The 17,933-nt window shown below is 45.1% G+C and overlaps 3 protein-coding genes across 5 annotated transcripts; all 3 read right to left on the bottom strand.

The window, feature by feature from the left end:
* Positions 1 to 129: 129 nt before the first annotated feature.
* MRPS36 (mitochondrial ribosomal protein S36) lies at positions 130 to 5,457 on the bottom strand. 2 transcript variants are annotated; one of them, XM_035553541.2, is made up of 4 exons: positions 5,367 to 5,457; positions 4,963 to 5,026; positions 1,603 to 1,805; positions 130 to 368 (listed from the first exon to the last, which is right to left on the bottom strand). In XM_035553541.2, exons 1-4 carry the CDS (start codon positions 5,403 to 5,405, stop codon positions 351 to 353), a joined length of 324 nt encoding a protein of 107 aa, XP_035409434.1. In that variant the 5' UTR covers positions 5,406 to 5,457; the 3' UTR covers positions 130 to 350. The 2 variants fall into 2 exon arrangements, with proteins under 2 accessions (XP_035409434.1, XP_035409432.2); XM_035553539.2 differs by lacking the exons at positions 4,963 to 5,026; positions 5,367 to 5,457 and adding an exon at positions 2,756 to 2,945.
* A 131-nt stretch (positions 5,458 to 5,588) lies between these two features.
* CENPH (centromere protein H) lies at positions 5,589 to 12,248 on the bottom strand. Its single transcript, XM_035553663.2, has 9 exons — positions 12,051 to 12,248; positions 11,916 to 11,971; positions 11,507 to 11,555; positions 11,150 to 11,224; positions 10,412 to 10,468; positions 9,189 to 9,252; positions 8,872 to 8,923; positions 7,516 to 7,676; positions 5,589 to 6,474 (listed from the first exon to the last, which is right to left on the bottom strand). The coding sequence occupies exons 1-9, from the start codon at positions 12,149 to 12,151 to the stop codon at positions 6,385 to 6,387; spliced, it is 705 nt and encodes a 234-aa protein (XP_035409556.1). The 5' UTR covers positions 12,152 to 12,248; the 3' UTR covers positions 5,589 to 6,384.
* A 137-nt stretch (positions 12,249 to 12,385) lies between these two features.
* CCNB1 (cyclin B1) lies at positions 12,386 to 15,842 on the bottom strand. Of its 2 annotated transcripts, none has more exons than XM_035553571.1 (7): positions 15,281 to 15,842; positions 14,944 to 15,126; positions 14,389 to 14,547; positions 13,771 to 14,004; positions 13,240 to 13,380; positions 12,877 to 12,987; positions 12,386 to 12,602 (listed from the first exon to the last, which is right to left on the bottom strand). In XM_035553571.1, exons 1-7 carry the CDS (start codon positions 15,698 to 15,700, stop codon positions 12,492 to 12,494), a joined length of 1,359 nt encoding a protein of 452 aa, XP_035409464.1. In that variant the 5' UTR covers positions 15,701 to 15,842; the 3' UTR covers positions 12,386 to 12,491. The 2 variants fall into 2 exon arrangements, with proteins under 2 accessions (XP_035409464.1, XP_035409465.1); XM_035553572.2 differs by having other exon boundaries at positions 12,428 to 12,602; positions 14,944 to 15,123; positions 15,281 to 15,840.
* Positions 15,843 to 17,933: the final 2,091 nt, after the last annotated feature.

The raw sequence follows: 17,933 nt of genomic DNA, 5'->3' as shown, positions 1-17,933 counted from the left end.
GTCCCCGCACCCCTCAACCGTCCCCGCACCCCCCAACCGTCCCCGCACCCCCCAACCGTCCCCGCTCCCGCCCCGCCCCGCCTCACGTCCCCCTGAGGGGTCCCGTGAAGAAGCACGCCGCCGTGTCGCTTTGTAGAATGGCTAATTAGAAAAATATTTTAATGGTGCGCCGGCATCTAGTTAGCCATCGACTGAAACGTGCGAGGGGTGTCATGCCTGCCCTCCCGCCCCTCGCACAGGGGTTTTGTTAAAGCTACCAGTATACAATCGTTTGCAACGCTAAGGAAACGCCTTTGCGGTGAACACAACGCTTCGTCCTCCAGCAGCGGGGACAAACTTGTCTTCCGCGCTTATTCCGGACCTCCACGCTAAAAGAGAAAAGGGGACAGACTAAGTACACACCGCTATACCAAGGGGAGACATAAGCTTTTTCACACACAGCCCCACAAACAAGATTTCTAGTCTTAACTTCTTATTTAGACTTTATTTAGACCTTGATTTCTAATCTATAAAAGAATGGGCATGAAAAAAAGCACCATCATCTATCAGCAACAGCCCAATTTTCAGCGAGGAATATAAAAAAAGAAAAAATCCTGCAGCCCATACCTATGGCCCCATCTGAAGAAACCTGACTCTTACTCGCTTTACAGAAGGTCTGATAGACACAGCAACGGTGAACAGAAGTTTGAGGATTATTTCCACTGCTCAAATTCCAAAGTCCAAAGAAAAAAACAAGGCCCGGATCAGCAATTATGACCTCTGTGAGAAGTCAGAAATTCATTAATGTGCCAACACAATTATTTTACGACGTATCTCATGGCTAAAAAAATATGCTGGAGGTGAAGAAGTGTATAACTGCGGAAAATAATCCACATTCTAATTATGATATCCTACCCATATGCATGCAGAAAAACTGATTTCCTCTACTCATGTGGTTACACTTGAGGTGTCCTTATCATTTAACAAAGCTACCTAAGTGTCTTTTCATTTCAAACTTACACCTATCTCTCTAATTCTTCAATTCTCCTCTTTTAAGTAATGATGTTTACAATTCAAAATTGTTATGGAAGTACGTCTCTCTTACCTTTCCCATATAATATTGTAATTGCAAATATTTCAGGAAATATTTATATTAAACTTAATAAAATGTTCCCAAAAGTTGAAATACAAAAGTTAACTTACTATTAAATAACTCATAAAGACTAGTTTGAAGAATATTTTGGACTTCTGTCACCTGGCAATAGCTCCTGCCGGTCCGTGAATGGACTCCAGTGGTCACATCCAACACATTCAAATTACACATTAAGCAGCTGTTACAGAACAGGGAGCGACTATGGTTAATGTAGGCCGTACCTACACTAGCTTTCCATGTGTGTTCTAAGTCTGTATCTCTCTGTGACACCACGTGCTGCTGATTAGTAAGAGCTGGGTACCCCATGTACCAAGGATTTGTAGTTTGGGTACTGTGCATCGAAGCTGTGAGAGCTCTGAGTATACACTTATCAAGAACTGCAATGTACTACCGTATTTCTACAGGTCCTTCAAAGTTTCAAATAAGATAAATGCTGGGTAAACAGAGAACATACAATCATTGAAACTTACTTGAATATATTCAATCTCTTCATCTGACATAAGTTTCCTTCTGTATTTCTGAGGGAAGGTTCTTGCTAATTCTGAAGTGTCTGGTGTACCTTGTACCCTACTAACAGGTGAAATACTTTGAAAGGCTGGTGCCCTGCCTCCGACAGACTCCTGTGCTTTTGAAGCATGGGGCGACGGCACACTTGCTTGTAGAGATTCTTGTACTGAAACCCAGATTGCAAAAACATTTACAGAAATGTAACAGAACTGTAAAATCAATTAGATAAGCAACCAGTAAAAGTTACTAGTCATTGACAATTAACTTTCTTCCTTATAACATTAGAAGAGTTAAGACGCTCTACTTCTCACAACCCATTCTAATTGTTGTTTAATATATCAAGAGCACAGTATCAAGGGCACATTTAATCAGAAATGAAAAGAATGCATATTTGAATGGCAGAAATGTTCACGTGGAAACCCAAGATTTCCACATGATATATCCTAACAAAGGCTTTCCTTTGCTGGGAAGCTTTCCTTGCAGCATGAAGTACCATAAATGTGTGTGTGGAGAGGGTTATGCAGAAAGATAACTAAGATGAATAACTAAGGTCCAATGAGATAATGCTTTCTGTTTTCTGCAACGGTAAAGACAGACTGGTGAAAAAGAGAGGCTTACAGGAGGATGAAGCTCACAATGCGCAGTGTTGTACCCATTTTTAACAACATGCCGAATGAACACCACTATTGGGAATCAGCAATCAAACTGTTAATGAAATGCAGACCAAGTACTGCATGAAATACTTCAGAGAAGAGGGCCAGGAGTTAGGCTTAAGGAATTCATGTTAGGGAAGCTGCCTTCAGTTTGAGGATAGGAAAACAGACAACAAAAAGGCAGTGTTATCAAAGTCAGCCTGTTGGACCTTAGGTCTGCCCTTCCGTGGTGGATCTGACAATGGAAATACACAGTTACCATGGCAGGGAGGACTGCATCTCATAGCAGTATGTTTCCTTCGGAAGCCCTCAGGCCTGGTTAAAAAAAATGGTAAAGCAGACTGCTCCCGAAGGAAGTCCTTCTCAGTGTCCCTGAAAAATGAGCAAGATAAATACAACTTCGAACAGCTGGTACAGGCAGACTAAGAATTTACAAAATAAGCAGCACCAAGACTGAGCAGACCTGGATGTGTTAAAATGCCATGGTATTGCCTGCCTCTCTCCCCGCTGCCTCCAACAAGATCAGTAGTGACAAAGGAGAGGAGCCATGGTGAGTCTGAGTTGATTGGCAGTACAGGGATGTCAAACAGCTGCAACGAAGTCATCAAACCACTGTTGGTAAAAAATACCATGGAGGGGCACACTCACAAGTTCTCGGGCAGAAGACTCTACCTGAAAGCTGCAAATTGATCAGGTGGTTCGGCAAGGAAGGTCCCAAACACAGCAAGGAGGAAGAGAGCTTATCAAAAGGAACATAATCTTGAACACAGGGCATGCCATGAAGATGAAATTCTAAAATTTAAGAGCAGGAGGCAAAAGGGGCAGAAGACGAAAACAGAAGAAAGAGCTGTTTCTGACAACACAGAGCTGACAAATAATTCTGGCCAGTAACGCCTATAAAGTATTTTTGTTTCAAGAAATAAAACTCCTTATGAGAAATAGCTTCTCCAAGTTTGTTTTATATGCCACAAAAATATTTAGAGATTTACCCGAGAGCTTCCTCTACCGTACAATTTTGATTCTGATATGTAGTTGGAACAGAAGCACTGGCCAATTAAAAACACAAGAAATCGGGACTCAGAAGTACTAGACCTAACACTGCAACTGCTTTAGCGCAGATACAGCCTCTCCTATAGTTTTCCCTGCCCTGTTTGACAACATGTTGCAATAGTAATACCATAAAAGAATTTGGCTGGCCTTTCCAGCACCCATGGCTCTAAAAGTATATCCTTGATCTGCAGAGCTCCGTGTGGCCATGCGCAAGCAGCAGCCTGGTGCGGTGAACCCAGGCACTGCCACAACCTTCAAGCAAAGAGAGGCAGACTGCAATTTGCTATCGAGGTGACAGAACACGGTTCTGGTAGAAAGGTCTAGTGGACCCGAAAGCTACAGCGACAAAGTTCTTCTGACACAGAGATAAAGAGGTACATAACGCATTTTTTAAGAATGCAATTTGCTGGCATGAGAGATGGTACAGCTGGCTGAACGGGGTACGGCATACGGAGTTCTGGCAAAGTTATCCCCAAATATGGTTCCTGAGGACTTCATGGATACATCAGAAGTGGCACTGATGTACACTGTAGATACTTTGAAATGTCAAAGGATAAATGAAACTTACAGCTAAATCTCTGGTGTTAAAATGCTCTGGCAAATATATGGTGCAGTTACTGATGTGTTACGGTGCTTCCAACCATTCTTTACTGAATAGTCACCCTTCAGATGGTGTTACAGAATTAAGTGTGTAAAGTTTGAAGGCAACAGTCTCTGAAATTTAAAATCCCTATGTTTTTTTGGCCATCATAAACATTAGAATAGCGGGAAAAAAAATAAAAAGAAGAATTTTCAGATGTCTAAATTAACTATCTGCTTCAAGGAGATACCTCTTGTGTTGACAAATTTTGACACAAGTACTAGAAAAAAAGACATCAGAGGCAACAAACTAAAAAAAGAGTGAGAACAGCCATTATTTCTAAACAAATCAGAACAATGTAACTGAGCTTCATAAGACTTCTGCTATTTTAGTTTCAAACGCTTTATTGACTCATGAGATCAACAACATACAGCTTATGTAACTTTGACGTGTAAATGTAACAATACCGAGGATCCCATAAACATCAACAAAGCTATACGTATAAAAATTGATGTCAAAGATGGCCACGAAAATACGTTTTTTTCTCAGCATTAATTAATAACACTAGGAAACGCTTAAAATGTACGGTGGAATGGCTCTGCCACCTAAAATCAAGGTTTTAAACACTACAAACATTGCACGCTCCAATTAAGAAAAGAACGGACGAGGCGAATGCAGCATCATTTCTGCAAATATCACCGAATAGCTAAACCCGCTTCCGAGTGACTTTGGCGCGATCACCTCAGGAGATTATTAGCATTTGCAGGAATGGGACTTTGTGTGCAAGTAGCGTAAATCTTCGGGAACCCGGCTTGGCCAAGAAATAGGCATGCGTGCAGTGTATGTATTCCCGCGGGTGTACAGAGTCTGGGACGGCTGAGCCAGGAGTTACCTTCAAACTGGAACAGCCGTGTTTCAGAACCCTTGCCCCACATCAGGAGGGTCACCGCGTGAAAGCAGAAGCGTGCTGCTGTGTAAGGCGGTTAACAGAAAGAACTTGGCACGGGCTGTTTCTCTAGACGGAGGGGCGAAATACTTACTTTTAGGCCTGGGACCGCTTTTCCTGTCCGGGAACTTAATGAGCGGAGTATGCGGCTTGACCACCTACGAAGCGACAAGGCAGCAGGAGACGTGAGGAGCACAGGACGCGCTTTGGGGCAGATGCTGACCCCGCGGTACCCGCACACGGCTTCGCACACCGCTGACACGCGGCGCAGAACCCCCGGGGGTCGGACCGAGCAGACGGAGATGCCCGCGGGGGCACGGAGCCCGCCCCGCCCCGCCCCGGGCGCCCCCTCCCCGCGCCAAGGACACGGCCCCCGGGCGGCGCCCCGGGCCCCGGCCGCCCCCGATCCCCGCCGACCCCGTGCGGGGGGGTCCCCGCCGGCCGCCCCCCGGCCCCGCCGCCCTCACCGCGCCCGCAGCGCGGGGCCGCCGCCGTCACCTGCACAGCACGGGCGGCCGCCGCCATCTTGCTGCCCATGGTCACCCCCGGCCCACGGGTGGGCGGGGCTTCCCGCAGCGGGCGCGGCCGCCCCTTCAGGGGGCGTGGCCACGGGCGCGCCGGCGGGAGAGCCCCGGCCCCCAGCTGCTCCCGGGGTCTCTCGGGTGCAGCCCGCGCACGGGAGGCACCCCCCGCAAGCAGACGCTCGTGAAGGACAAAGCGCCCGATTATTTCTTTTATTTAGCACAGTGCACACAGCGCGGTTCGGCCGACGTAGCGGAATTTAGTAAAAGCGCGAGCGTTGGCGTCTAAAAGCGCGGAATGCGGCGGGCGTGCCGTATCACCACCCGCCCCGATTCACCGCGGCTGCGGGAGCTCCCCGCGTGGCGCAGCACCAACCGCTCGCTCCTCTTCCGGCACCTGTCATGCTGCGTCGCTCATCACCGCGTAGCGCAGCCACACTTTTCTAGGCATAAAACTATACACAGCGGACCTACACACTACATATACAAAAAAAACCCAAAACAAACAAAAAAAACCAGCAAACGCTTTCCTAACAAAGTTTTACAGTTTGAGCTTTCTACGGGGACACTGCAGGGTCTCGTGGTGTGGGCAGGAAGACACAAACTGGGGGAAGGCGGAGCAAAACAGCAGTGGCAGAGCCTTGGTGTAATACCTTATACGTAAAAGCTTGTCATGTATAGGTTATAAAAATCATTATTTTTTCTTGTCTTATTGCTGAATTTCAGGGGGAAATGAGTTCTTGGCATCGAACAGCTATAAAGTAACCCTTCGCTTAGGTTCATCAGCTACGCTACTTGTTGCGAGGCTTGTTGTTTACCAGGAATTAAAAATTCACTTCAATGAGTTGCATGGCCATATTCTGTGTCTGCAGAGAGAACTTCCAGAAAGGTCAAAATTTCAAATTCATAAAACTGAGCTTTTATGATACAACAAATATTGATTATATAATATATTGATTATCCACACCGTAAATATGAAAGGCCACCTTCCTAACTCAAATAGAGACGTTTTTTTCAAGCTGTAGAACAATTGCCTTCAAAGATGGATCTTCCGCCCAGTTAACTCTGCTTCCAATGATGATACTCTACAAGACAGAAAGACTAGTGGTTAAAAAATAAAAGCCCTTAAAAAGGATCAAAATTTCTGTTGGTCTTGTTTAAACTTTGGAAGCCCTTGAAATTCACAGCAGTGTTTGAAATGGACAGGACTTGGGAAGAGAGGAGAAAATGATTGTTTGTAACATTCTCACTCTGCCATTCTAGACTGAAAATGGGAATTTTTCATTTAACCAAAAAAATAATTGTTTTACTTATGTTTCAAGAAGACTTTAGGAGTAAAAAAACAGAATTCCGGGAATCTAATATAAACCCACTAAAATGTTTAATTTCCCGTTCTTGATTTGAGATGAAACCATATTATGTTTCAAACTAGTAGTAGACATAGCGTGCAACAGAAAGAACATGTGGCTCTTTTTCTGTTCTTGGTATTCCACTGATGATGCAAGTTCACAGAATGGTTATATCCCTTTTTCTACCCGAAAGCCTCAAATATATTCTTCCACAGCCTTATTTTTTTTTAAGTAAACTATGTGTGTTCTTCACTGGTATTTCACTGGTCAGGACAAGCCACAGTGCAAGAGGCAGAGTAGGGGGCAGCAGCAGAGGACACATGACGACCTTTAGTGGAGCCCCTCTGAGCACAGGATGCTGCAGGAGGCCCACCTCCCACCCTAATCCCACCGGTATCATCGGATTAAGGCCTATTTATTTGTCCTAGGGAACTGGTTTGGGGGGATGTAGGGGTGACTACCGGTGTAAGGAATTATAGCCACTGCCGTGATAGACACATTTCTGGAAAATGCATTACCTTTGTACCTTTAAGGGACCAAAGAAATAAAGGCAGATCAATAGAATGTTTCTAAACTCTGTAAATAATAACTCCAAACAAGTTTCATAGTTTTAGTCTTTAAAATAATAAAGATTTCCTTTCATACTGCAGTTTTTCCATTATTGCTGTTACTTAAAGAGTTTAGAAAACATGACTTTGAAGTCACATTCACCATACAGTATATTATTTTGCTTGTAATGCAGAACTGCAAATCTGCTTCTGAAAGCTATGAAATTACCTGGAATACATTTTGAATTACTGTAGTCATCGCTCTTTCAGTTTGTAGGTTTTTATGTATACTCTCCAATATTTCACCCACTTTCCTACTCGCCAGTTCCTTTTTGTTTTTCATCATGTCATGAATTTGCAGTAGTTTGTCTTCTTCAGCCTGTTTTAGAACTGTTCCGTTATTAGTAAAACAAAGCATTAAGAAGTATTTCAGTGGGCAGAAGACCTAAAGAGATACTTTTTTCTTACAGATATCTAAGGCACTTCCATTGCAATAGCTCAAACTTCTCTCTCCATCTGTTTCCTCCAACAGACCTCACAATATACCTTTCACACAAGACACAAGTACTGTGGTATCTGGTATCAATACACACCGACTGGTTCCCTGGCTGCTAACAAAACCAAAAGTCCTTTGAATAAGGTCTGCATTTCCTTCAGACATAGATACTAATTTGAATATCTGTCCTACGCCCCATCTTCAGTTGTCACGACTTTTATAGTTGGAGATGTTTAAAATCATATTTGATTGAAAACGAATTCAAAAATCATAGAAGGGATATATGGACAGCATCAGTGAGTATTGCCGCGTTTTGGACAAAACCAGGCTAAAAGTTAGACTGAAAGACACCATGAAGGGAGAGTTCATACACGGGAAGAATGCTGCTGTTCCCGGTACAGCATTCCTTTCCTGAAGGAAGGTGTTAGGGTGCTCATTTTTTTCTGTGAAAAGAGATACTTCAGTGTGTCTATTACTCTCAACATACACACCAATTTCTATGCATGAAACAAAGAAATGAATTAATAATTGTTAGAATTGTTGTCAGACCTTGTCATATGACAGTAAGAACAAACTTTTAGTGCTATTCAAAAAAATTGCTTACTTTAGTAAGTTCTGAAATGTGATTTCAAATGTAAATTTGACCCACTGTAATAAGCGTTCTGAATACCAAGTCACATATTACTATGCAAGCTCTTTGTAAGTGAATACCCTCCTGTTCAACAAACATTTCACAAAAGCGCAGTTTGAGAAAAAAAAAACAACCTTTCAGTTTTGCAGAACTGATTTAAATTACTAAGTGAAGTGTAAGTTGCTGGGGAGCTTATAATAAATAACGAAACACCACCACCCTTCTTTTTTTTTAGCAGATACGAAATCAGAGACACAAGAATATGACTAATATGTTCTATCAGTCTAATAATCATGTAGATATCACACCAGCTCATTTTTATAGCACCTAATAAAACTGTTTTCATAAGTTTTCTAACTGTATTAAGAAGTTTGTGGTTACTTAATAATGCTACAAGAAGCACTTTAAAATATGAACAGTATATTCAAATATAAAGTCAATATAACTAATGCACTTACTGAGTCTTTTCTTTTTAATGTCATTCAATTTCTCTTCAATCTCACGTGTTTGCTGAAAGAAAAACATATTTCGTAGACTCTCAGTTCCAATAAATATTGATGATGCTAATTCAGTCCACAAAAGCAGCTAAGGGCAGCTCTTGCAGACTTGCTTGCATACTCACTTTAAGCAACAATTTCAGTAATTTTAACACCGCTAGGAACTATGCCCTTTGAGCCACATACTTACTTTCAAATGACTTGTGCATTCCTGTTACTTTCACTTACCTTTACGGCAAGTCTGCACAACTGCAACAAAAGGTACGAATGGCACTTACTTGTTGAGATTCGATTATTGCCTGGCTGAGCTTTACTGTGTGTTCCATAGTTTCCACAATCAGTCTAAGGAAGGAAGAAAGGTTGCATACCTTTAGACCATTAATATGTGTTGACAGCATGAATGCATTAATCTAAGTTATTTAGATTAAACAAAAAATGCCCATTTATCTTAACACGAAAATAAAAAACTACACATTTAGCATACTTAGTAGTTGTAGGTGCCACATAGGCTCCTTGTCTTCCTCTCGGTTTTGCTAAAACATCAGTTAAGTTTAATATTTCAAATCATATAGCTAGTGGCTAGAGCTCCTGAATTCTGGGCTGTAACAGGGACATCATGGAAATGCATTGCTTTCAGCTGTATTTTCAACAGAAATGAAACTTCTCATATGATACTTCATATGCATGCATCAATTAATAGTGGGCAAAAAAATAAAACAAATTTTAAACACATTTGAAACCTTCAGTTCTGTTTGACAGGCATTAAGCTTGTACATAATTATTTAATGAAGGCAGCAAAGCAGAGGCAAGGCTCCATTAACAGCTTGCAGTATGCGCTCAGCTATTATAAATACTGGGAATTCATATTCTTTAGAAACATAGAACTGTTAACTACAAACAACTCTTACTGGTGCATCAAAAATTAGGAAAGCCACTTAAGCCCAGGCAAAGCCAAATCCAGTCTTCACAAAGTGATTTACTACTGTCTAGACCAGGGAGAGAAGTTGCCTGAGTCCACTGCTCACGAAACATCCCCATATTCAGCCAACTCTCAAACATCAGCATAAATCTAAGGACATGATCCAAAGAGGGCAAGAACTCACATAACATTCAATAAATGTTCTCGCGGCTTAAGTTAAATATGAAAACACCAGTGCTGGTGGTGGGGAATCCAGTGCATTTCACAAGTGCAGCCAAGATAACAGAGCTAATGAACAAACTACATTGGTGCTTCTGGAGTTGAGCTGGTTTGTGTGAAAGAAGCTTAAACATCTCTGTAATCAAAGGCTAGTTAATTCAGAGTCCAAAGGTAAATCCACTGTGCATATAATAGTTTTGATCATGCTGTCTCTAGCCAGAAGGTGGACTATATGTCATCCAGTCCAAGCTAGACGAAAGTTTGCTTTACAAAAGGTACCATGAAGTAAAATAGAAATGTGTCACATTAAACTATTCCAAGCCCTTTCTTTTCTGACCATCCTTTCCCCCAAAAACACCTTACCTTCTCTCATCATCATTTTGTGTCATTTTGTTTCGCAGGGCATCCACAAGTTGCATCCTGCATGGTATAAGAAAGAGACAAATAACTGATGAGAATTGACAAGAAACTAAGAACTGAATGCTGATAAATACTGGAAGAGAGATTTACTAATTCCATTTATGCCCACTTTCGCATTGGAAATACATACTAAAAAAACCTGTCAAGAACAACAAAAAACTTGGTTAACTTTTAAATATCACACTTCTTAAATACTGGGGCTTAATTCTCAGGACAAGAAAGGTGTTATCAAAGACTATTTGTAAGAGTGACAATGCATTTCTATCTTGACAAACATACCTCAGATACCAACAGTCCCAGTCTGCAGAAGGGAAGCTGGACAAAGGTGGGAATTTAAACGAACAGTTGTATGGTTCAGGAGATATGTAACAACTACCAACCTCAATCTCTTCACAGGAATTTGTAAAGTACCACCAACTATTTTTACTGATGTATACTGTCTGCTTTTTCTTAACTTTCCAGAACCTCTGAGGCTCACACATACTTCAGTTTGTGTTTTGTTGTTATTCTCTGTGGTATCTCCCTCTTCATTCCTATTGATTCAATTGTATTAAACTTCTCATGTTTGTAACACGTGCTGTATCACTCTGAAATCCTATTTTAATCAGAATTATGCATTTCTGCATGCATGTGCACACATGTAAACAAACAGAAAACCTCTAAATAGAAAGAAAAATCTACCTTTGCATGAATAATGTCTTGTTCTTGAAGGAGGTTTTTTTTTCCTCCAGTTCTCTTTCCAAATTTTGCATGGATCTGAAACGAAGTGTGAAAGGAACAAAAATTGTAAAAGCAACCTCGCATTTTTAACTTGTTCTCTGCATGTCTGAAGGAAGAACTTTTCCTCCAAACTACAAGTCATTCAGTAATACTCTCTCCTCATTTCCTTTGTTTTCACCACATTCTTGCGTAGTACTGATCATTAATCCAGAGTTTCTGCTAAAAAGGAGTAACTACAAGAGAGCTTCCAAGCTCAGTTCCCAGTCCTTCAATTTATTTTAAAATACATCAGAAGTTCAAAGTTAACAAATTACATACTGCATAATAGATATTTCTTCAACGTCACAGTCAGGGTAACTTCCTTGATCTGCAAAGCAAGAACAACACTAAAACAGCACAACAGGAAAACTTTAAACGTGATTTACGGAACGTAAAGGATAAAGCCGTTTAACGGACGTTTTATTCCTACCTCCACACCTCACCATCTCTTCCAGCGTTAGTGAGACTGTGCAGAGGAAGGGGTTAGGGGGAGCGGTGGGCTGTGTAGGTGCTTGGCTGAGGGGTTAAAGCACAACACCAGGCAGATGTGTCGGAGGGGTGTCAGGGGGATAACGGAGGGGTGACGGGGGGATGTCAGGGGGATAACAGAGGGGTACCAGGGGGGTGTCTGGGGCCTGAAGGGAAGGCGCCGGAGGGGGAAGCGCGGCGGGGCCGGTGCGCTACTTACTGGCGCGGGCTGCGGCTCGGCACTCCATCAGCTGCTGCTTCAGCTGCTCCCGCAGGCTGCAAGGGAGCCGAACGAGGCCGTCAGCCCGCCCGCCCGCCCGCCCCGACACCGAGCCCCCCGCCGCCCCACACGCACCGGAGCAGGGTGAGGACGTTCAGCTTCGCTTCGGGGTCGGTCCCCACACGGAGCTCGGCAGCGGGACCGGCCTCGGCGCCGGCTTCGGTCAGCTCCGCCATGGCGCCGCCTTCGAAGTGCCCGCGCGGCCCTCGTCCGCCGCTTGCCGCCGCGCGGGGCGGGGCCGCCTCAGCCAAGCCGGGCCGCCCCCGTGGGCAAGATGGCGGCCGGGCGGGCTGAGGGGAGGGGACGGGGCGGGGCGGCAGGGAGGCGGCGCGGTGAGGGGCGGCCAGGGCTGTAATGTTAATTAGAGGCAGGGTGTAATCGGAGAACCCTCGCGGGGCGTGAGGCAGGGTGACAGTAGAGACAAAATAATCTTTATTAAAAGCACGAAGCACACAAATAAAAGCTAAGAGTATATACACACACAGCGTCGATATTTTTTTTGTAGAATTTTCACAGTCACAACAATTCAGCCAGTGGTTTGGCTAAGTCTTCTATGATAGTAGAGTTCAGCTGCGCAAGAGTGCTTACTTGCTTGTTGCCCGAGCTGGCGTACTTATTCTTGATGGCCTGCAAACATACAAGTAAGGTTAAGTTTACCCAGCTTATTACATTATTCCAGCTCATCTGAGGCTTGGGGCGGGCAGGCCAAGCCAATTCTAGCAGCCAGACCCAGGTTTTACCCATTTTGGTCAGTTTGTGCCCCACCTTCGGGCAGACCTTCAGCTACAGTAAGCAAGTCTGATACAAGCCTGACGGCTCAGGTCACAGCCAACACAGCCCCAGAGCACCAGGCGCTGACACTTAGCCAAGCATGCTCCCCACCCTCGCCAAAAGTTCTTACCGCATACTTTGTATAGCCCTGGTTCACTAGAATTACGTTCTTCGCCAAATGCTGCATGACTGGGACAAGGTCACTCTCACTGTAGGACATGTAGTACTGCAGAGTCGCTGTCTGAAAGGGAAGGAAGTTATTCGACAAGCCTACTAGAACAGAGTTCAGTGGATTCTTTGACTTCTGTTGTTGGGCTTGAACAGTTGGACTCCTTTGTAATGTGGGAGAGCTAACAGTCACCACCCTACTTCTGCCCCTCCGTGCTAAGACACGAGCAATGCAAAAGGCCTGCATACACTTGTCCCAGGGTGGCCTTTTAAGCTGGCGCATAGGTACATCAAGTCCTGTGCTTGCAGGTGCAGCATGACTTACCCACGGGCTTCCACCGAGAAGTTTCAGAGCCAAGCAGGTAGCAGCAGCTGCCTTCCTGGATGGAGGGATGTGAACGATGTCATAGTCCATAATGGATAGCTCCAACAGGTACTTGGCCAGAATGTGTTGTTCCAAGTCCACCTGCAGCAAGTCAGAGTTAGGTATTGCCCATCTCCAAGGAAAAAGCATCCTGTCAGGCTTAGTTGAGTTGCCTTTTAGTCAAACAGGAAGAAATACTTTCTTAAACATTTTTCAAGCTATAGGCTTGAAATTCAAATGGCTTAATCACAGAGCAGTTCTGAGTTGTATTAGGCTGCTCATATGCTTTTAATAGCGCTCTACTGACCACCTGCAGTATCAAGCATTTTAACTTCGGTTTTGGCTGGGCTAGGCTCAAGTGATTGAAAGCAGACAAACAGCTGCAATACTGTTTGGGCTCAAATGGAAGTTTTGAGCCATTATAACAAACTTCCACAGTTAAGTATTACAACTTCCAGGTACTGCTTAAAGAACACTTGTTTTCAGCTTTACCTCTGCAATCTTTGAAGTCCTTTTTAGGAAGTGTATAGGGAGAGGACGACCCAGACGAAAGTCCAGGGCTTGCAGAATCTTCATCTCCATTTTGCAAATTTGGGATGTTGTATACTTGTCTTGAGTTACATAGGCAAAATCTCCAATACTGGGGGGAAACGTCTCTTCATATTTACTGGCAAGGAACATAGCCGTGATACCAACAAGCTGTAGCATATTTCTTGCAGCATTGTCCTGTAGTAAAAAGCAGTAGTGCTTTATCATAATGGCTTGGCTCAGAAAACGTATTTTAAAGGTAGCCAGCATCATGTTTGTTCAGTGGCAGGAAGTTCATACCGGCATATACAGAGGAACTATATGTCATCTACTGTTGGATATGATCAGGGTTTGAGACCAAATCAGGGAGAGGAATAAGCAGTTTTGATGCATTAAGTCACAATTCGTAATTGAGAGGGTTATATGGGGCATATAATTCAACAACAAAATACAGTTGACCAGCAAAGTGCATTTGATAAAGGCAACAAGCCTAACCATGTATTGTGTTACCAATCAGTTGATCCACTGTTTTAGATTAGTATTATGGGAAGTATTGCCTGACAGGGGGCAAGCGATGCTTACCTGCAAATAGAGGTCAATGATAGAAACAGTCAAGTATAAGGTCTCTTGCAGCAGGCTGAATCTTACTTGTACTTGAACAAGCCAGTCTATTAGCATAGCACGCATCTTCGCAGTTACATTCTGGCCTGCCAGGTATTTGGGTCTGACTGCTTGTGTTACCTGTGCGGAAGGAATCAGATTATTATATCTAATCATTTAGCTCAAACAATTGCAATGCCCAGCCCCTGTTTCATCTTAAGGCTTTTGAAAGAGGTTCGTACCAGTATACTATGAATCACAGCACTAGGCCTGTGCGTATAAGGTTTCTTGGTTTACTAGAGACAGGCTATGAAGACCATGGTACCACTACTGCTAATCTGTTGGTCTAACAACCGTTATCTGTTATCACCTCAGGTTACTCTAGCGTTTCCAGCTGAGGAATCACTTATCAGTGCCTCCTGAAAATCCACAGGCGAAAATGAATGCCATCTCCAAGCCACCCTTATGATGACAGGCAGACTCCCTGCGTCAGCAGGTGTCCCTGTAGTTTGAACTACCATTACTACCACCACCAACCTCAAGCTCTCTCAGGTATTTGTAGATGTCCTTCACGTACTCGCTGCATAACTCTGGTTTGTTACTATCTTTCGCATCAACATCTTCCACTTCAAGCAAGGCATCAGGAACCGCCTGGCACAGCATGCCCTCTGCAGGGGTACATGCTGGCCCCTCCGTGGAAGACGAGGATGTGGGCTCCTGCTACAAGGCAATGGGGGGGGGGGAGGGGGGGGGCAGATTGAAGGGCATCAGGGCAAGCCACCCCGCCGCCGCTCGGCAGCCCCACAGCGGCTCACGGCCGCTGTTTGAGCTCGGTGGAGGCGGTGGCTGGGCTGAGCCCGCTCTGGGACAGTACCTGCTGGGGCTGGGGCTCCGGCGGTGGCGGTGATGGCGGCGGTGGTGATGGCGGCGGCGGTGCACTCTTCTTGGCAGCTGCCTTCGGCGGCCTCCTCGGGACCGTCGGCTTCGGCACGGGCTGGGCGGCGGCGGCGGCTGTCCCGGCGGCGCCCGGCCGCTTGCCGTAAGCCCCCAGCGGCTTTCTGGGGGCGGCCAGCCGCGGGGGCTCGGCGATGCGGTTGCCGATGTCCCGCAGGACGGTGCGGGGCAGCAGCCCCGGCTTCCTCCCCTCCACCCCGGTCTTGGCGGCGGGAGCGCTGCTCTTCCCCGGGCCGCCGGCAGCAGGCCGGTTGCAGTGCCGGGCCGCGGGGCGTAGGGGGTCGTCCGGTAGCAGCACCCGGCTCGGTATCCGGGAGAAGGCACTCACCCTTGATGACATGGCGGAGCGGAGCAGAGCAGAGCGGCGAGGAGCAGAGAGGAGCCGAGCGGTGTTGCGAAGCGAGGCGCCGAGCGGAGCTGCGAGGAGCGGAGCTGCGAGGAGCGGAGGAGAGCAGCGAGGAGCGGAGCTGTGAGGAGCGGAGCGACAGGCCGACCCGCTGCCGCTGCCGCCTTTTAAACCTCCCGGCCGCCGCTCACCGGTCGCCCGCTGCACGCCCATTGGCTGCCGCAGGGCCGGCGGCGGGCAGTTGCCATGGCGAGCGGCGGAGCGCCGGGGGGCGGTGCGGGCGGCAGGGGGCGCTGAGGGGACGGGGAAACGGCGGGCCCGTGAGGGGCCTCGGGTCCCGCGGGGGGCTCCGCACGGAAACACCCCAAAATCATCACCTCAGGGTGGCGGTCCCTGGGGAGCCTGTCCCAGTGCCTGAGCACCCTCTGGGTGCAGAACCTTTCCCTCACACCCAGCCTGACCACCCCCCCCCCCCCCCCGTCCCAGCTCCATGTCGCTCCCTCGGGTCCTGTCCCCAGAGAAAAATAAAGTGAAAAGCATATTTCATGCACAAATCCCATCTTATAATTACCTCAGCTAAATTTAATCATCTGTGTAACAAAGGACCACCGCGAACAGCTGAAGCTGAGATCCAGAGGCCTCGCACACCCAAAACAGAGTGCAGTCGGTGCAGATGCCCCCTCCCCATCCAAATAAATCAACATTTCCCAAATAAATCAACATTTCAAGCATGTTCTCAAACTCCCTACCTGAAATCAGCTGCTGCACTGACAGCTCGAGGTGGGAGCTACAACAACACACTATTACAGGCTTTTAAAAACTATGTCCTGTTTCCATCTCAAACGGCTTTTAACGAGAAAAGATGCACTACATGAAATTGGAACATTATTGAAAAATAAAAATTTATTTTTTCCTCTTTATATACATATATTGCTTGCTCTCAAATGTACAATATGTAGCTGCAGTTTGTTTTAAATCAGCTTCATCTTCAAAAGTGTTTCACGGCAACCTTCCGCGCACAAATCAAGTGACTAGGATAAGAACTTCCACACTGTACCATTTATGAGAATATAAATCAATTGACCTGTACTCTCACCACACTTCTCTCAGATGTTGTGGGAAAGCCTGAGCCACTTCTTTGGAGGATTACTGCCAAATAAGAGCTCTCGTTAAACTAATTTTAAATGGACAATGGTTATTGTTTTCTTGTCAGGGTACCCAGGAAATAGAGCGTGCATGTGTATGTGGTTGGGTAAAACATGAAACACTGTTGTATGCCTGTTAAGATGCAGGTTTGCAATTGCCTGTTAAGTATTCGTCTAAGAGCTGAACCTCACTGCCCGAGCATGATCATCTAAGATGTTCCCAGCCACTTTAATGTGTTTTGGGTCCTGTTGCTAGCAGCTGAAGTGGGAAATCAGCATTTGCTAAGAGAAAGTCATGACAACCATGAAGGCTTTCCTAATTATGTTAAGCTAACTTGAACTAAAACAAAACAAAAACAAAATAAAAAAAAAGAAAAAAGGAAAAAAAGGACAACCCTTTTCATCTATCAAGACTAACTATTGCTCAGTTTGGTAAAATGCTGCCAGTGCCAGTACAACCACTTCAAGTAAGAGTGGCAAATATAAGTATTAACTGAAGCTTTTTGTTTGAAAACTGTTTTCAAAACCAGAAAATCACTTGCTCTGTTATGGAGCAAGTATAATTGCAGCACGGTTCCTCAACTGCACTGAGCCTTGTGGAGGAGGAGGGAAGGTGAGAAAACCACTGCAAAAGGCATGAATTAGGAGAAACAGAGATCAAATTATGAGAATTTTGCTGGTTCTGAAGTGCTATTGTGAGAAATTAGCGACTTAAGGTCAATCAAGATTTGACTACACAAACCGATACGAAAGCAATGAAACTTCCTGAAAACAGTTTTTCAAGTCAGTCCCGTGCTGCAGGCGTTGTTTTAGTACAGCACTAGTGGGAGAGAATGGAATGCGAAGTCGTTTAGAAAATAAAAAAAGAAACATTACAATCTCTACAAACAGTCTGATCACAGGAAACACAGAGTTCTTGCTCAAGGACATTTCAGACTGCTGCACTGCTGTTAAATCTAATCCAATAAGTTCTACAACACACTAGCCTCAAATTCTACTAACATCCATTAAATTCTTTGCTTTGACTCTCAGTTACCTAAATACCTAGAACTGAAAAGCAACATAACAAAATAAGACGGCTA

This window comes from Cygnus atratus, chromosome Z (assembly GCF_013377495.2).
Source record: "Cygnus atratus isolate AKBS03 ecotype Queensland, Australia chromosome Z, CAtr_DNAZoo_HiC_assembly, whole genome shotgun sequence".
NCBI lineage: Eukaryota > Metazoa > Chordata > Aves > Anseriformes > Anatidae > Cygnus > Cygnus atratus.
Note: the sequence above shows the minus strand (reverse complement) of the source record. Positions and strands in the feature narration are given on the sequence as shown.

Coding starts and splice junctions, on each gene's coding strand:
- MRPS36 (XM_035553539.2), bottom strand. CDS start 2,924: ATGGTATTTTTTACCAACAGTGGTTTGATGACTTCGTTGCAGCTGTTT. Junction 1,806..2,755: donor TGGCATTTTAACACATCCAG/GTCTGCTCAGTC, acceptor TCTGGGTTTCAG/TACAAGAATCTCTACAAGCA.
- CENPH (XM_035553663.2), bottom strand. CDS start 12,151: ATGGCGGAGCTGACCGAAGCCGGCGCCGAGGCCGGTCCCGCTGCCGAG. Junction 11,972..12,050: donor AACGTCCTCACCCTGCTCCG/GTGCGTGTGGGG, acceptor GCTCCCTTGCAG/CCTGCGGGAGCAGCTGAAGC. Junction 11,556..11,915: donor CCGAGCCGCAGCCCGCGCCA/GTAAGTAGCGCA, acceptor CTTGCTTTGCAG/ATCAAGGAAGTTACCCTGAC.
- CCNB1 (XM_035553571.1), bottom strand. CDS start 15,700: ATGTCATCAAGGGTGAGTGCCTTCTCCCGGATACCGAGCCGGGTGCTG. Junction 15,127..15,280: donor CGGAGCCCCAGCCCCAGCAG/GTACTGTCCCAG, acceptor ATTGCCTTGTAG/CAGGAGCCCACATCCTCGTC. Junction 12,603..12,876: donor AGGGCTATACAAAGTATGCG/GTAAGAACTTTT, acceptor GTATGTTTGCAG/GCCATCAAGAATAAGTACGC.